The following is a 15,592-nucleotide window of genomic DNA, read 5'->3' on the forward strand; positions in this document are numbered from 1 at the left end:
TGCTTAACAGAGAAAGCCAGGCACGGGAGAGGCAGGTGACAGAGAAATAACCCCCCCGACCCCTTCCTGCCCCTGCGTGGGGCATTTTCTTGGTTCTATTATTTTCATTTTTATCATTTTTTTTTTCTCTTTAAGGTTTTGGCTCCAACAAAAGGAATACGTCGGTGAAATGGCAGTAGAAATGCGTTTTCTGGGAGTCATCTTCATAGCCGTGCAGGCGATGCGAGGTAAGATGAGGCAGGGTAAGATGGGGTAAGATGGGGTAAGATGCGGCAGGCAGTGCGGAGTAAGTGGGGTAAGATGTGGCAGGCGATGCGGGGTAAAATGGGGTAGGATGGGGGGTAAGATGCGGCAGGCAGTGCGGGGTAGGATGGGGGGTAAGATGCGGCAGGCAGTGCGGGGTAGGATGGGGGGTAAGATGCGGCAGGCAGTGCGGGGTAGGATGGGGGGTAAGATGCGGCAGGCAGTGCGGGGTAGGATGGGGGGTAAGATGCGGCAGGCAGGTTTCAGCACCGCGGACAGCAGCCACATCCCCCATGCTGCAGCTCCTTCAGATGACCTCGCAGGGCTCATCCCCAAATAGGATTAACCCCGGGGTTTCCATGAATATGATTATTATTATTATTATTATTTCTGTAGCGCCATCATACTCTGCGGTGCTGTACAATGCGCAAATAACAGAACAGGAACAACAAGCTAAGGAGAGCTCGAAAGAGCTTACAATCTAAACGCTCTGACCCAAAGCCAAATCTGAGCTTCCAGACCTGCAGCCAAGGTCACCTTTTAACCCAAATCATCCATTCGCTGATTAATCCCCAAAATACAGCGCTGCGGTATATGATGGCGCTATAGAAACCAATCAATCATAATAATCATGAAATATTCCCCCCCGGCTGGAAATAAAACGCGGCGATGCGGCGGCAGGGAGACCTCGGATTGCATCGTTTGAGGTTTTAGGGATTTTTAATGAATAATAAAGGAAATCACCAAATGCAACCAGAAAAGAAAGAAACCCCATAAAGTATTTCATGAATTTGGTGAAACGGGGATTAAGCGTTTTTTCTGGAAATGTTTTTCAGCGATGTCCTTTCCGGTGTCGAGCCCGACGAGCGAAGGTGACACAAAGGTGAGTTCATGGACGCCAGCGTCGCTTCTTTATTATAAATGAGCTGAAAATTTATAAATAACACAAAAAAGACAGGTTTTCAGAAATGTATATTTATTCATTTTAAACAATAACATTGTATTCTAAAATATTCTGTGTATGTATATGTGTGTGTGTGTGTATATGTATGGTGTATATATGTGTGTGTATATGCTTATAGTGTGTATGTATAGTGTGTGTATAGTGTATATATATATACTTATGTATAGTGTGTGTGTATGGTGTGTGTATATATATATATATGTGTTTGTGTATATATATATATATATATATATATAGTATGTATAGTGTGTATATGGTTTGTGTGTATATGTATGTATGTATAGTGTGTATATGGTTTGTGTGTATATGTATGTATAGTGTGTGTGTGTGTGTATATGTATGTATGTATAGTGTGTGTATATGGTGTGTGTGTATATATATATATATATATGTATGTATGTATAGTGTGTGTATATATGGTGTGTATGTATAGTGTGTATATATATATATGTATGTATGTATGGTGTGTGTGTATATAATATATATATAAATACTTGACTACTGCAAGGTGGTTTTGTGTTCAGTCTTTAACATACTAATTACTAATATTGATTTATGGGGGTCCTTTATAAGAGGGGACGGAGGAATCCAGTATTCTCCCGCAAAGACCCTCTGAATGCCCCCGAGACAGGACGGTGATTACGGAAACCCGATGTATAACGCAAACACTAATAATGATTATCCCTGGTGATTCTTTTCTCCTCGGCACACCAAGGGGTTAATATCGTAATTATATATATGTTTTTGTTTCTTAACTTATATTTATGAAATACATTGTGTATACAGTATGCATGTGTATTATATATTAGATATATATTTAGTATGTATATGTAATATATGTGTGTATGCATATATGTAGATTATATATATATATATATATATATATGCAGCATAGTGAATAACCCCCAGATCTGGCGGGGGCCGGTTGGGGGCTGCATTTCCCGAAGCCCCCCCCGTTTCATTCATTCGCCTCGTTCTGTCGGCTTTTCTGTGCATGAATTAGCAGACTGGCGCGTCAGCCGAACGGCGGCTTTACTTTAATCTCGCTTCATTATGAGTCACCCGGCGCTGGAAGCCGAGACCTTCTTGGCTCTCAGTCCAAGCTGTAAGGACTTTATGATGTCATAGAGAGCTGTATCGGGGTTCTTTAATTTTAACCCTTATACCTCCGGCCCCACGTGACGCCAGGAAAACCTTTATTTGATGTTTTAAGCTCAGTATTAATATTTGTAATAATAATAATTTAGAAGCATTTGGCCATCGAATCGAGGCGTTCCGTGCCTAAGAATCAGTCAAGGCTCTGAGCCATACTATTACCGCTTGTATATAATGCCCCAAAGCCCTGGGCTACCAGCACCCAATGCTCTGCAGGCGCCTGAAGCGATACCGCAACGCTCTGCAGCTTGAAATTAGAAGCCAACGTGCTTCTGATTGCTGACCGCAGGATATCTCGCCCTTTACGTCTTTGGTTACGGCATTCGCTTCTCTGCTGGTTCCTCTTACTAGGGCGTAATACTCTGCGGCTCTCTGACAGCGGCTTATAATGCTCTGCATATAGCAGATACTCGGGTACGATGCTCTGCAGGCGTCTGACAGGGGCGTAGGAAACTCTTCCAATCTTCAACCGTGTGCAAATTAAACCAAATATTACGTTGATTTATCAGTTGGTTCACATTTTTATATATATATATATGGAGAACTGTATTTTACTGAGAGGGCGGTAGATAAGTGGAGCAGCCTCCCAGCAGAAGTGGTAGCGGGTAATACAGTGGCCCCTGAATCTAAGACGAGACCAACGACTGATTTGGGGGCAGATCTGTGTTTTAATCTGATTTTCAGTCTCTATGGGCCGCGCTCAGAAATTAGAATCTCTTTGGACTAAAACGTTGAATTATTTATTGAGCTTCTGGAGACGCGGACGGTTTTTCTGAGATTTGGGATGGGGCGAGGAGGATTAAAGAGAGGAAAAAAAACCAAACAAATAAAAGATGAATTCCTAATTTTTTAGCATAAGAAAGAAATTAATTTGCATAATATTTTTATTCCCCAAATATATTTATTTTCCATTATAGAAAATAATAGAGAAACAGGAAGTGATGTCATAATTTTTGTCATTAAATCGTACAGCCGCAGTTACCGTTCTAAGACGTGGAATTAAATGATGACGAGGATCTTATTTTTTATTTATTTATGTATTTTTAATACTTCAAAATCTGATTTGTTTTAAAAGAAAAAGATGCAGAAAAAAAAAAAAAAATGTAAAAAGTTATAATTTTCCAGATTATATGCCAGAAAATGTCAGATGTTACCGAATGCCGTATTTTAAGTATTTAGAGGCTGTAAAAAAAAATATGCAGAACGAACATATCAGGTAATTTAAAATATTACGAGGAACCCGTGGGGGGGGGGGGGGATTTATTTGGGTTCCGCAGAGGGCCGTGGTTCTAAAGCTCATTAACCAATAGGAAGAGAGATCAGATTAGAATTGAGAGATTGTTTGTTTCTGTTTATTTTTCTTGGAATGATCTGATTTTTGGGATTCTGTTACTGGCTGATAATGTGAGTAAATCCCCTACCCCCCCCCCTCGAGGGGGGGCCCTCAGGTGGCATCCGCGTCTCATTGCTTCCTTCCTCTCGTCGTTCAGGTGATGAAATGTATCGTGGAAGTCATCTCGGATACTCTGTCCAAACCCAGTCCTCTCCCTATCAGCCAGAGCTGCCTGGAGACCCTCCGCAGAGGTAAGTTCATGCGGAACATGCGCGGCCCGATCGCTTATCCTATTACGCGTTTAACCCTTTTATAGGAAAATATATATATATTTTTTGCGTTACTGTTGCTGATTCCGCATCACCTGGACCTCTGCCAGGCGGCGGTGCAATACGGTCACCAGAGACGACTATAGCTTATAGTGCCCCCCCCCTAGTATTTAAGGCCATCGTTGGTATTACACCCACAGCGAATACAATGTATCGGAACAGATGGTTTAGAACAGGGGCGTCCAACATGCGGCCAGGGCAACCGATCTTACGCGGGCCGCACCTTGAGCCCTGCTACAACAAGAGCCCTGCTACTTACCTGTGGGAGGGTCTTCTGTACTGCATAGAGGAAGCGGAACCTAGCAGAGTTCACGTGACATCACATGACTCTGCTCCAGTCCTGCTTCCTCTGTGCAGTACCAGAGAACGCAGAGGGAGGCTGCGCCCCCTGCTGAAGTCTGTGAGCGGCATCGAGGAGCTGCAGTGCAGGTAAGGGGGTGGGGAGGGTGTTTGAATGAGTATGTGTGATGGAGGGAATTAATCTGTGAATGAATGAGTGTGTGTGTGATAGCATGGATGTGTAAGTGCTGGAACCTAGGCATGATGGGACTTGCTGTTAGCAATCACACTCCTATCATGTCAATTCAGCCAGTACATGCTGAAACCTAGCTAGCTGCCCCCCTTGTGTATTGATGATGCCAGCAGTATGGGGTCTACACATCACTTACAGCCACCCTGTACCAGCATGTACCGGCTGACTTGGCATGATAGGAGTGTGATTGCTAACAGCAAGCACAGTCCTATCATGGCAAGTCATATTGCTAATTTGTTTTTTGTCCAATTGTGGTGTGTTACCTACTTTTATTAAAAATGTGAGTTTTTATTATTATTTTTAAAGGTGGGGGGGTCATTTTCGGGTTTGGCTAAGTGAACCGTGAATGTTTTGGTGCAGAATTTTCCTTTTGGTGCCTCCCTAGGATAAATAGAACGATTTCATTTTTATTTATCCCGAGTCCTGAATTTGTAGTCACAAAACTTTCTAGGCCCAGAAATCAGTGAGAGGAAAAGTAAAGGTTTTGTGTCATTTACTTTATTTTAATCTGCATATTTTATTAAAGGCCATATTTTCTCTCAGTGAAAAATGAGTGCGGCCCTCGCATGTATACAATTCTGATGAAGTGGCCCACTGCAGAAAAAACTTGGACACCCCTGGTTTAGAATGACGGTAATAATTGGGTAAAAGTAGTCGTTTTCTTCAGGGGTTCTGAGAGCAGAAACCCCAACACTCATTCATGTAGTGCAGGAGGGGCCCCGTGAACTGTTCCTCGGGGGCCACTTTACGTCTCCAGTCCTAATTAACATAGAAGGGGCTTCTGTCTTCCCAGTGGTTATTGAACCAAAACAACAACTCCCATCATTCTTGGCTTGCCGTCCACCTGCGAGCCGTTTAGACGCAGAGCCTCCTTTATGACGGTTTAATGGCCGTAACGTTTGTGTTTGTTGCAGATGAACGAATTATCTCCATTCTGCGGCATCGGAACCTCTTAAAGGAGCTTCAGGAACTGGCAGCTCAAGGTGAGAAATTTACCCGACCCACTATGTTTGTGTTGGAAATTTTACTGGCAAGTACACCTGAACCTCCTGGCAGATCGGCCCCATCCGGCCCCCGTCTAGTCGCCCGTTACTCCTGCTGTAGAGACTCAAACCTTAATCAGCCGTCGGTCTCGTCTTAGATTCAGGAGCCGTATGTCTATCCCGCGCATGTTTAATGCCCTCGCTGTATCTATCTACTTATCCACCACCCTCTCAGTAAAGAACTAGGCTTGGGGGGGGGGGGGGCAGGCTTTCTGCTGACATTTTGGTTTCCCTGTAATATTTTTCCATTAGCCAATTAACGCAAGACGAAGCTGAGGTGACGTCTGTGGACCCCGTGAGGTTAACCTTTTCAGTGCCGAGGTGACGTCTGCGGACTCCGCGGGGACCGGGAGGTTAACCTTTTCGGTACCAGATGGGGTGTGTAAGGCTTGGAATCATTGTTTTGTTCAGCGTGTTTGGTGCGGGGAGGGTTAATGTGACGCTGTGTAGCTTGTGGTTATGTCCTCTGAGACGTCCTGGGCTCCGTTCCCACCCAGGAGGCTCAGGGACCGCGGCATCGTCATGGCTCAGGGACCGCTGCGTCGTCATGGAGATGGCAAAAGCTGTTTGTTTGTTTATAGCAAAGCGTCAGCTCTGCGTCTCAGACTTCATCTCTCCTCTCTGGCAGGCGCTAGATTATACGTGGCCTCTGCTGGTTTATATATGGGACTTTATCATGATTTAAGGCCAGTATAGTGCTGTCCTTTATTTTACTGCAAAATACAGTGGAACAGCCTCCCAGCAGATGTGGTAGAGGCTAATACAGCGAGGGGAGGTCCGGGGAGATTGTCCAATCAGTATGTATGTGTTCTGCATGGAATGGAATTGTTCTCTGCACGCGGATTAATGGTATTTAACGCGTGCTTAGCAGATCAGCGCCTTTAGAACAATCCTGGATAGAACACCGAGTGCCGCGTCTTATCTGGCGAGCTGTCTCAGCCTCTTAACGTGCCTTGGGTACAATGTTACCTGCTTTCAGAGTGTTTAATCCTCCCCGTCCGAGGAGAGGGGGAACGGTCGGGAGCAGAAACATAGAGTAGGGTGTCCTCTGCATACAGGTGGCGCCGGGTCCAAAGGAAGAAATACGTCGGCCGAGGGGGTAAGTGGTACGATTTAAACCGTGGAAGAGCCGCGTCACGGATGCCACGAGCATGGAGGGTCTGTCGGAGAATAGGGTGGTTGAGCTTGTTGAAGGCTGATGAGGTCCAAGAGAACAACCAGCGTTACCTGCGAGGAGGTCGTTAGCAATCGTAGTCTCTGTTTGTCGAACGCTGTGGACAAAACTGGTCTGTAGAAGGTCGGGTGGAGAGTCTGTTAGCCGATTGAAGGTTATGGGAAAGAGAGGTGATTAATGAAATGGAATTTGTTTGTTTGGAGAGATGGAGGGCCGACGTGTAGGCACGGAGCATGAGTTTGTAGTGAGTGAAGTCTTCAGGTGAGCGAGTCGTCCTCCACAGGCGCTCGGCGGTGCGTGTCTGCGTGGAACGCCGTGGCTGAGGTGGACGGTGCGGGGGGATTGCGTACAGTTACAGGGGCAGCCATATCTAGGGGTATATATCGGTTATACCGAGCTGTGTCCGGATGGCAGGAGGCTGGACTCGGAGTGGCTGTCGTGTATCTGTTAGACGTGGAGTGTTGAGGAGGTTACGGTAGGTGTGTGGTTTCTCGGGTAGGGAGGGTGTGTGTGATATGTTGAGGTTAAATGGAAGCAGGCTGTGATCAGACAGACAGATGGGTGAGTTGGACGACTGAGATGTTGAACAAAGGAGGAAGGACACGGAGTCGATGAGGTCTGGAAGCAGCAGGTGAGGATGGGTCTGCAGTAGGTACATTGCAGTCGCCTGGGATTAGTGTAGGGATGGAGGAGGAAAGACATGCGAGGTGGGCCAGGGGGCCGGTAGAGAGAAGGTCGGACAGGGTGTACTTAGAGAGGGAATTGAAGGTAGACACTGACAGGCGCAGCGTGGAGAGAGGAGAATACCGACACCACCTCCATGTCTGTCTTCAGGTCTGGGAGTGCGGCTGGAGTGAAGGCTGCCGTAAGCGAGTGTAGCAGGGAGTTGGTGTCTGAGGGTGTCAGCCATGTTGGATACAGACGGATAATACATGGGAATGTGATTAGTGGGCAGTGGATGCCTTCACCGGTGAGTGCTTAGTGGTGGTGGGTTATGGAGATGACAGGAAGGTGTATGGGTCAGGGTGGGGTGATAGCTGGGATGGAGCGATGAGGACTGTAGAGGGTTTGTCTGGGGGTGCAGCGGCTGCAGTGAATTGTGGGAAGAGGATTGGAGGCATGTATGGGGTGATAGTAGGGCTGGTGTGCAGCATGTAGGTGATGCGGAGGCTTACCTGGTCCCTGCTGTTGTTGAACTCCTGTTTTAACTCTTTTCTTTCGGCTGTCGACTGTCCACTTATGAAGAGGCCAAGCGAGGCCTGCAAATATATTGGCCGGCCCCGCCGGTCGTCAGAGAGGGTAATCGCTTGCAGGAGGGAGACGTCCACACCCCGGCCTACAATTGCAATTAGACCACTCTAGAGATAGCTGAGTTCGTAGCAGGGTATAGCAACATCCATAATACAGACATAACATGTCAAACACAGCCCAAGATGAGGGTTCGTATGTGTATAAATCAATCACCATTCATACATCTATCAAACAGCTTCCAGCAGAGGTGGTAGAGGGTAATACAGTGAGGGTATTAAACATGCATGGGATAGACATACGGCTCCTGAATCTAAGACGAGACCAACGACTGATTAAGGTTTGAAATGGGCAACTAGACGGGGGCCAGATGGGGCCGATCTGCCATCACATATTAGGTCCCTCTGAGTTGTCTGACGCCAGCACATCTTCCGAGCAGGAGCCACAGAAAGGGTGCAGAAGAAGAGCGGTGTGTTTGAGGACGAACCTTCAGGAGTCCTTGAGAGTCAGAACAACAAGCCCGAGGCATCCGGTGAGTGTCGCCGCGACCTACGACTCCAAACAAACACCCGGATCCTCTTTCCAGCGACCTTGTTGCAGCTGCCTGTTTGCATGGAGTGTCTCCTCACACAATCCGCTCTCCAGCGGCCACAACTGATACGAGGATTACTGATTGATTCATTAATTATCCAGCTTCACATCTTCACGCCTTGATCACAAGCCTCTGCGAGTGAGAGCTGTCGGAAGGCTCTCCAGTTGGCCACGAGCTTCGGGCCAGCCAAGCCGTTGAGTTAACATCACATTTCTGCCCCAATTAACTCTTGACTTGATCAGTAAATGAGTTGACTTCACGCAGCTTCAGTGAATAAACAATTTCAATCATTCGTCAACAAACAGTCCATAATCTGCCCCATTCACTCAATCACCACCTATCACAGCATAGAAACCGCGTCGATACAACGTATCACATAATGAATATCATCAATATATAGATATATTGTACAAATCACGCTGATTCTGGCCAATGTTCCGTGTAATGTAACTGATGGGTTTATAACAAATATCAGTTTTTCCTTAAATGGGAGGAAAAGAATTCCAATAATTAACACGAATTAACAGGAATTTCTCATTAACACAAACATGAGACGTTCTCATTCGAATCCAATAGATTACTTTTATTTATTTCCAAATGAAAAGCTGAAAGCGATTAGTTTGGACAATTTTCCTTGGAGGGGGGGGGGGGGTAGTCCGAGTTTTGTCAGCAGCCGTTTTAGGAAACTTTAGACAATCACTCGGCACATCTTATCTCTTACAGAAATATCAGAGGAGATCACAGAGACTCCCAAGACTTCATCCGCCGAAAGCTCCTCGGAGAGCCACGAGACACAGACTGAGGAGGAAGAGGAGGATAAAGAACAGGAGGCTCCAGAAAGCAGCCGGGAGGAGAACATCGCGGACGAGCTGGAAAGCAACGACATCGACAAGAGAGAGCCAGCCGCCGCGGACAAAGACATAGACAACCACATCACAGACCACATCAACGACCAGGACCTCCCAGCAGAAGACAACACAAGCGATGTCCACAACTCCGAGGAGAAAGAGGCAGCGGCCGAGAACAAAACCGAGTCCAGTGAGACGGAAGAGACAAGAGACGCCGAGAAAGCCGATTCCAAAGCAGACAGCGAAGAAGCCGAGACCCAGAGAGATGACGGTACGTTCCAGAAATGCACAAAATGTTACTGATGGTTACATTGGATAAGGGGGAAGACATTCCGCACTGCACGCAACAAAAATTACTCCAACTCTAATCGTTAAGCCTGACGGTAACGATGACGGTACCACCAACCCTGTCTCTAAACATAATTCCACTCTAATCAGAACTCCTAACATAAATCTAGTAATATCATAAACCTGACTTTAAATATAACTTTAATCTTCATCCCGACCAGTAGACTCAGAACTACTAATAAATAAATAGATATAAAAAAGATATAAATCACCCCAGCCCCTGTGCTAATCAAGCTGGACCATAGACGCTACATCTACACGGTACATATGGATGACATCATAAAACATGTTGCATCACAGCTTCAACTTGTTGTAACTAACTATTTAATCCAAGTTCATAAACCCCATGGAGATAAATAAAAACTTTTTTCCTGTATTCTGTAGGAATTCCTGAACTTTATGGGGGGGGGGGGTTGTTTTTGGTTTTTAAATTTGTCAATCCCGTTATGATTCATTTCCTAGAATCTATGACGGCTCCGGAGGAACACGAATTGGAAAAAGACGAGACCTCGTTAGACGGGCGTAACAGCAAAGACGGCGAGCGTTTGGACGGCGGGAACTCTCACTACCACGAGCACAGGAGCGAAGAGGAGACCTCGTCCGCCGAGCTGGACGATTCCAAACGATTTAACAAAATGGACGAGCTCGCGAAGCAGTTGACCTCCAAGAAGTGGGCCGAAGAAAACGGCAGCGAGGAGGCCGGGCTCGGGTCCAAGGAGCGGAAATACGACCCCGGAACCCAGGAGAGCGACGAGAGACGTCCGTGGCAGCACCCAAGAGGTGACAGCACCGAGAGCGAGTCTCAGACCGCAAAGAGGCCCGATCCAGAAGAGAAGAAAGAAGAAGGAAGCGCCAACCGGAAGACCGAGGTGGGTTCCAGCACAAAAGATACATTTAATTAGCACAGCCGACGAGAGATAACGGGGACGATTATACCCGAGTTAGCGTTATTCACAATGTTTCCGTTTAGTATCCGTCGTTATTGGACGTTTTAAATGAAAAATAGAGCAAATCGGTGGGAGGCAGGAAGACATTTAATTCCGTTCGGAATTCTTGCGAATGAATTAAAGTTTCCCCCGTAGTAAACAACCTCTGCGGAGAGTTAATTGGGAGATGACGGCGAGGGCGGCCGGCGTAATGATCTCACCTCTTCTTCTTCTTCTTCTCCAGGATCAGGAGTTGGAAAGTCTCGCCGCCATCGAGGCCGAGCTGGAAAAGGTCGCACACAAACTTCACGAACTAAGAAGGGTTTGAGCCTCAAACTTCTCTGGGAATCTTTCCGACGGCATCTTCTTTACTCCCCAATTCAATCTCTCTGCCGGAGAGGCCAAAAATCACACAGCATATTTTGTTTTTACATTTTTTGGGGCATTTTCTGCAGGATTCTGGCAAATCACACAATAAGTTATCACATTACACACGACAGGGCAAAGTCAATAATTCTGTAACTGTTTGTTTGTGAAAACTCTGTTTGTTTTAAACAATATCTGTGAATTACCAAATACTTGAGATTATTGGGCAAAAAAGGCCGAGGGAATTCCATTTTTGTTTTCACGTTAATTTTTTAGGCTGAATGCTTTAATTATTGATTTTCATTAGATTGACATATTGCAATAACTTGTTACCTTTTGATTAAATGTGGGAACATGGGGTATATTCTCTATATAAAAATAATTACAGGGAAATAAAATGCAGGATTTTTCCTCTGTCTTTGTCAATTATTTACAATAAAATATAATAAAATATTAATTTGCGGAGCACATTAACCCCAGCAAGACATTAACACAATACCTTAAGCAAATACATTTCTGCACGTTGCAAAATTGAATTTCCTTTGTCTTTTCGAGAGCATAAAAACAGCCCCGAAATGTATTTTTTTGCTGCTAGGGCAATCTAATATTTCAACCTATGAGCACAGATATAATTAATGTAGACTGACAAAAAAACAGCTTAATTACGATATGATGGAGACAGTGTGTTCTACAAAATTAATCATTCATATAAAAATAAAATATTTATTATAAAAATTCCCCCATAAATATATTGGTTTGGTGGATTTTTTTAAATAAATATTAATTTTTTTAAAGAATACATTTTTTACAAGACATCTGTGGATTAATACATATCGTGTGCCGGCGTTGGGTGCTCCCGTATCGGATGACCCCGCTTTTGGCTTCGCAGACGTGGAACAGAAGAGCCGACAGCTGGCGAAGCCGGTCCGTTCGGCTTGGAAGCTCGTTGGAATAATCATTATAAACGACTTGTTTGGTTTTCTCTCATTCATTCATTCATATTCACGACTTTCCTAAAATAACGCTTTCGGGACACAGGACCGCGCCACGTTTGTTTACGAAGCCAAACAAAGAGCGAGAGGTATCGGGTTATGCGGGCGCTTTCACCACGTAGAACATTACGATGAGAGATAGATAATGACGCCAGGATAACAAAAACGGCCCAAATATCTAACCCATAAATTGGGTAAAAAACCCCTACATGTATATTTAGTACGTACTTCATTGTTTGGATACAATTAGGACTTTATAAGAAATTCTGTTTTGATTTCCTATTCACTTGCATGTCACAGATGCCATGTCCGCTAAACTGCACTGCAGGGAAGACGACGGGCGTTCCTCCGACACATCAGGCTGCCAAATATGTAAAAAAAAAATAAAAAAAATTAGTCGTTCGTTCGTTCTATAACTTGCTCCATAGTTGTATCATCTACAAGCTTTTTCACAAACGCATAGAAAAGTCTCTCTCAGGAGATGAGATGATATAGAAAAAAATACTAACTTTTTGCTGAAACTTTTATGCTGGAAAAACGCCGACCCGGCAACGAGATGAAAAAGCGCATCCAGGAGACGGTTCAGAGGCGCCAATCACGACCCACGGTCTCCATCTGTAAAAAACAAACAAACTGGGGGGGGTCGGATCCAGCATTCGCCGGATAAACCCCAATTCTGCATTTCAGCTGAATATGGAATGAAAGTTCCTGCGCGACGCGACAATCCCGAATCTATTGAAACATTTATGAATTTACATCATTTCACAAAGCCAGATCTAACAAAATATGTATCCCCCCCACCCCCTTTTTAAACGTTTCTCCATCTGGCTCTGTAAAGCTGATCCTCAGGTTACCAAACTGAGAAGGAACATGATGAATAAATAACAGTTTCACCAAATTAAACGCAGCACATTATCAAATATGGTTATTTACACAAAGTTACGAAACACACAGCCCGCTAGCAGATCGGCCCCCCGGCGGCCCCCGTCTAGTCGCCCGTTTCTCCTGCTGTAAAGTCTCAAACCTTAATCAGTCGTTGGTCTCGTCTTAGATTCAGGAGCCGGATGTCTATCCCAGGCGTGTTCAATACCCTCACTGTATTACCCTCTACCACCTCTGCTGGGAGGCTGTTCCACTCACCTACTACCCTCTCTTAAGGGGGTCAGTATATGGTGACATAGTGCGGCTGGAAACATACATATTGAAAAAAATATTAGTCAACTTAGTAAATAGTTTCAATATTTTTATTTATCAATAACCAAGACCAGTGCATTTTGTTTTACAAAAATCAGAATAAAGCATTTTTTTTTCAAATTTTTCATCATAAACAATGAAAATCAGGAAGAAATTAAAACCACTATATAATTAAGTTAGATATTGTCATTTACAGAAGATGCTAGTAGCTTTTATACAATTTACAGAAGATGCATTTTTAGAAAGTCGAAAACATTGGCAAGTTAAAAAAAAAATAATAATAATAATAAAAAAAAAAATACAAACATATAATCTATATAGGAAATTAAATGTAAATATCAATTTATTAATTAAACTAGAATTTCTGGGTTTTTTTAAGACTAGGAATTACATAAAGAAATGCTTGCGTTCAAACAAAATAAAATTCAAAATTAGAAATTCTATTTACTTCTTTATTTGAGAACAATTTTTTATTTCCATATTGTAAAAAATCTTGGTATTTTTACTGTATTTATCATAAAAGTAGACACCTAAAAGTCAGTGGTATTTTCTCCCCTCTAATTTCTTCAGAAAACTAAACCTCCTATTTTTATGTAGTAAAACAGAAACTAAGTAATGTCTCTTTTAAGAACTTTTCTTTTGTTAAATTACAAATATTAGAAAGGAGGAGATCGGAAACCTAATAACAATTGTACCCCAAAACTCCAAACAGGTATAACGCTCCCCAAAAAAACAACAATGGCAATGGAACCAGAAAAAAAAAATGTATGTTTTTTTTGCACATAAAATAAAAAATAAATATAACAATCAAAGCTCACATTTTTGATGGGGGGAATATGAAAAAAATTAAAATAAAAAAATAAAATAAATAATTCGGAAATGTTTCAAGAACAGCCGTTACCGAGACAACGTGGCAAACTATTTTATGTTAATATATTACTGTAAAATTACCCCGGAATATAACTTTAAAATATACATCCTAACAATGCAGAATTCTTATAGCATTTTATGTATTTCTCTTAAAAAAAAATAATAAAAAAAAAATATATATATATAATAATAATAAAAGTCAATTATTTTCCTCTACCTGTGCGTATATTCTTTACTATAATTATTTGGAACATAGGACTTTCTCCAAGAAATTTGGAACTCTGAAAATAGCCGACATTTATTTTGTTTATATAAGAAATAAAGATTTAGAAAATAATATTTTCTCATGAAATTTGGTTTTTAGAAATGTGATATATATATATATATATATATATATAAAACAAAAAACTACAATGGGTTGTGAACTCAATTGTAACAAAATCAATATTTTTGAGTGAAAACCTTTTTTTTTACCTTAATAATAAAGTATGCCAAATGGTTATTCCGAAAGGGAACGCGGTTGGTTCTAAATTCATCCTTTTTAATGTAATGAACCAACTTATGACATCATGACATGGTTCCTATAACGTCATTCGGTTTTGTACATTAAGGATATTTATCAAGGGCTGATCTCAGGGAGCTTCTGCTGCAGGAAGGGCTGAGCTGACCTGTATAACGTATAGGTAATGTATCGTTCAAAACAGTATGCCGGTCCTGTGCAATGTATAGATCGATCAGTGAGCTGACCCTCTATAATGTATTGTTCAATCAGCGACCAGGCCATGTCATGTACAGTTCAATTGGTGAGCTGGCCCTATGTAATATACAATTCCATTAGTCAGCTGGCCCTCTATAGTGTATAGTTCAATTGGCGAGCTGGCCCTGTATAATGTATAGTTCAATCAGTGAGACAATGCCCCCCCAAAAATCTTAAACATACAGGACAGCTCAGCCCTTACTTAAGAAATTCCTGGGGTCACCCCTTCGAGCTGAATGCCCAAATCTGACACTTTCACGGAAATTTCAGGCTTAATTAAGAGATCAGAGCAGATTAATACAATTTTGGTTCAACGGACGTAAAATGCAAGAAAATGGGGGGGGGGCTCTAAAGATTAGTATGAAATAAAAAATAAAATATTCTATGGAGCGGAAAGATACATTTTTTGGAATTTGTCATTTAATATTCTCTGGTATATGATTTGAGTTTAATTGTTAATGGGGTAGAACCCCCCCCCCCCCCGAGACCCCGGTTATTAATATATTTATTTTACAGAACTATATTTACAGATTCCTGCCTCTTTCCTAAAACCGTTGGATATATTTATAGCAATCTATCCCTGTTTGGCCAAATAATAACAACAATAAAAATATATCAAAGGTGTAGGGAGGACCTTACAGAGGCGGACGTTCTGGGGCAAATATAAAGGAAGTGCGA

At 43.0% G+C, this 15,592-nt stretch overlaps 1 protein-coding gene across 1 annotated transcript; it reads left to right on the forward strand.

Annotated features, from left to right (window-relative positions):
* Positions 1 to 1,081: 1,081 nt before the first annotated feature.
* Positions 1,082 to 11,063, forward strand: LOC149273596 (chromogranin-A-like). Its single transcript, XM_089506135.1, has 7 exons — positions 1,082 to 1,126; positions 3,853 to 3,946; positions 5,471 to 5,539; positions 8,461 to 8,553; positions 9,337 to 9,732; positions 10,272 to 10,678; positions 10,980 to 11,063. The coding sequence occupies exons 1-7, from the start codon at positions 1,082 to 1,084 to the stop codon at positions 11,061 to 11,063; spliced, it is 1,188 nt and encodes a 395-aa protein (XP_089362261.1).
* The last annotated feature ends 4,529 nt before the right edge of the window (positions 11,064 to 15,592 follow it).

This window comes from Sceloporus occidentalis, unplaced genomic scaffold (genome assembly GCF_023333645.1).
Source record: "Sceloporus occidentalis isolate IW3139 unplaced genomic scaffold, rSceOcc1.0.p SCAF_365, whole genome shotgun sequence".
NCBI classification, from domain to species: domain Eukaryota; kingdom Metazoa; phylum Chordata; class Lepidosauria; order Squamata; family Phrynosomatidae; genus Sceloporus; species Sceloporus occidentalis.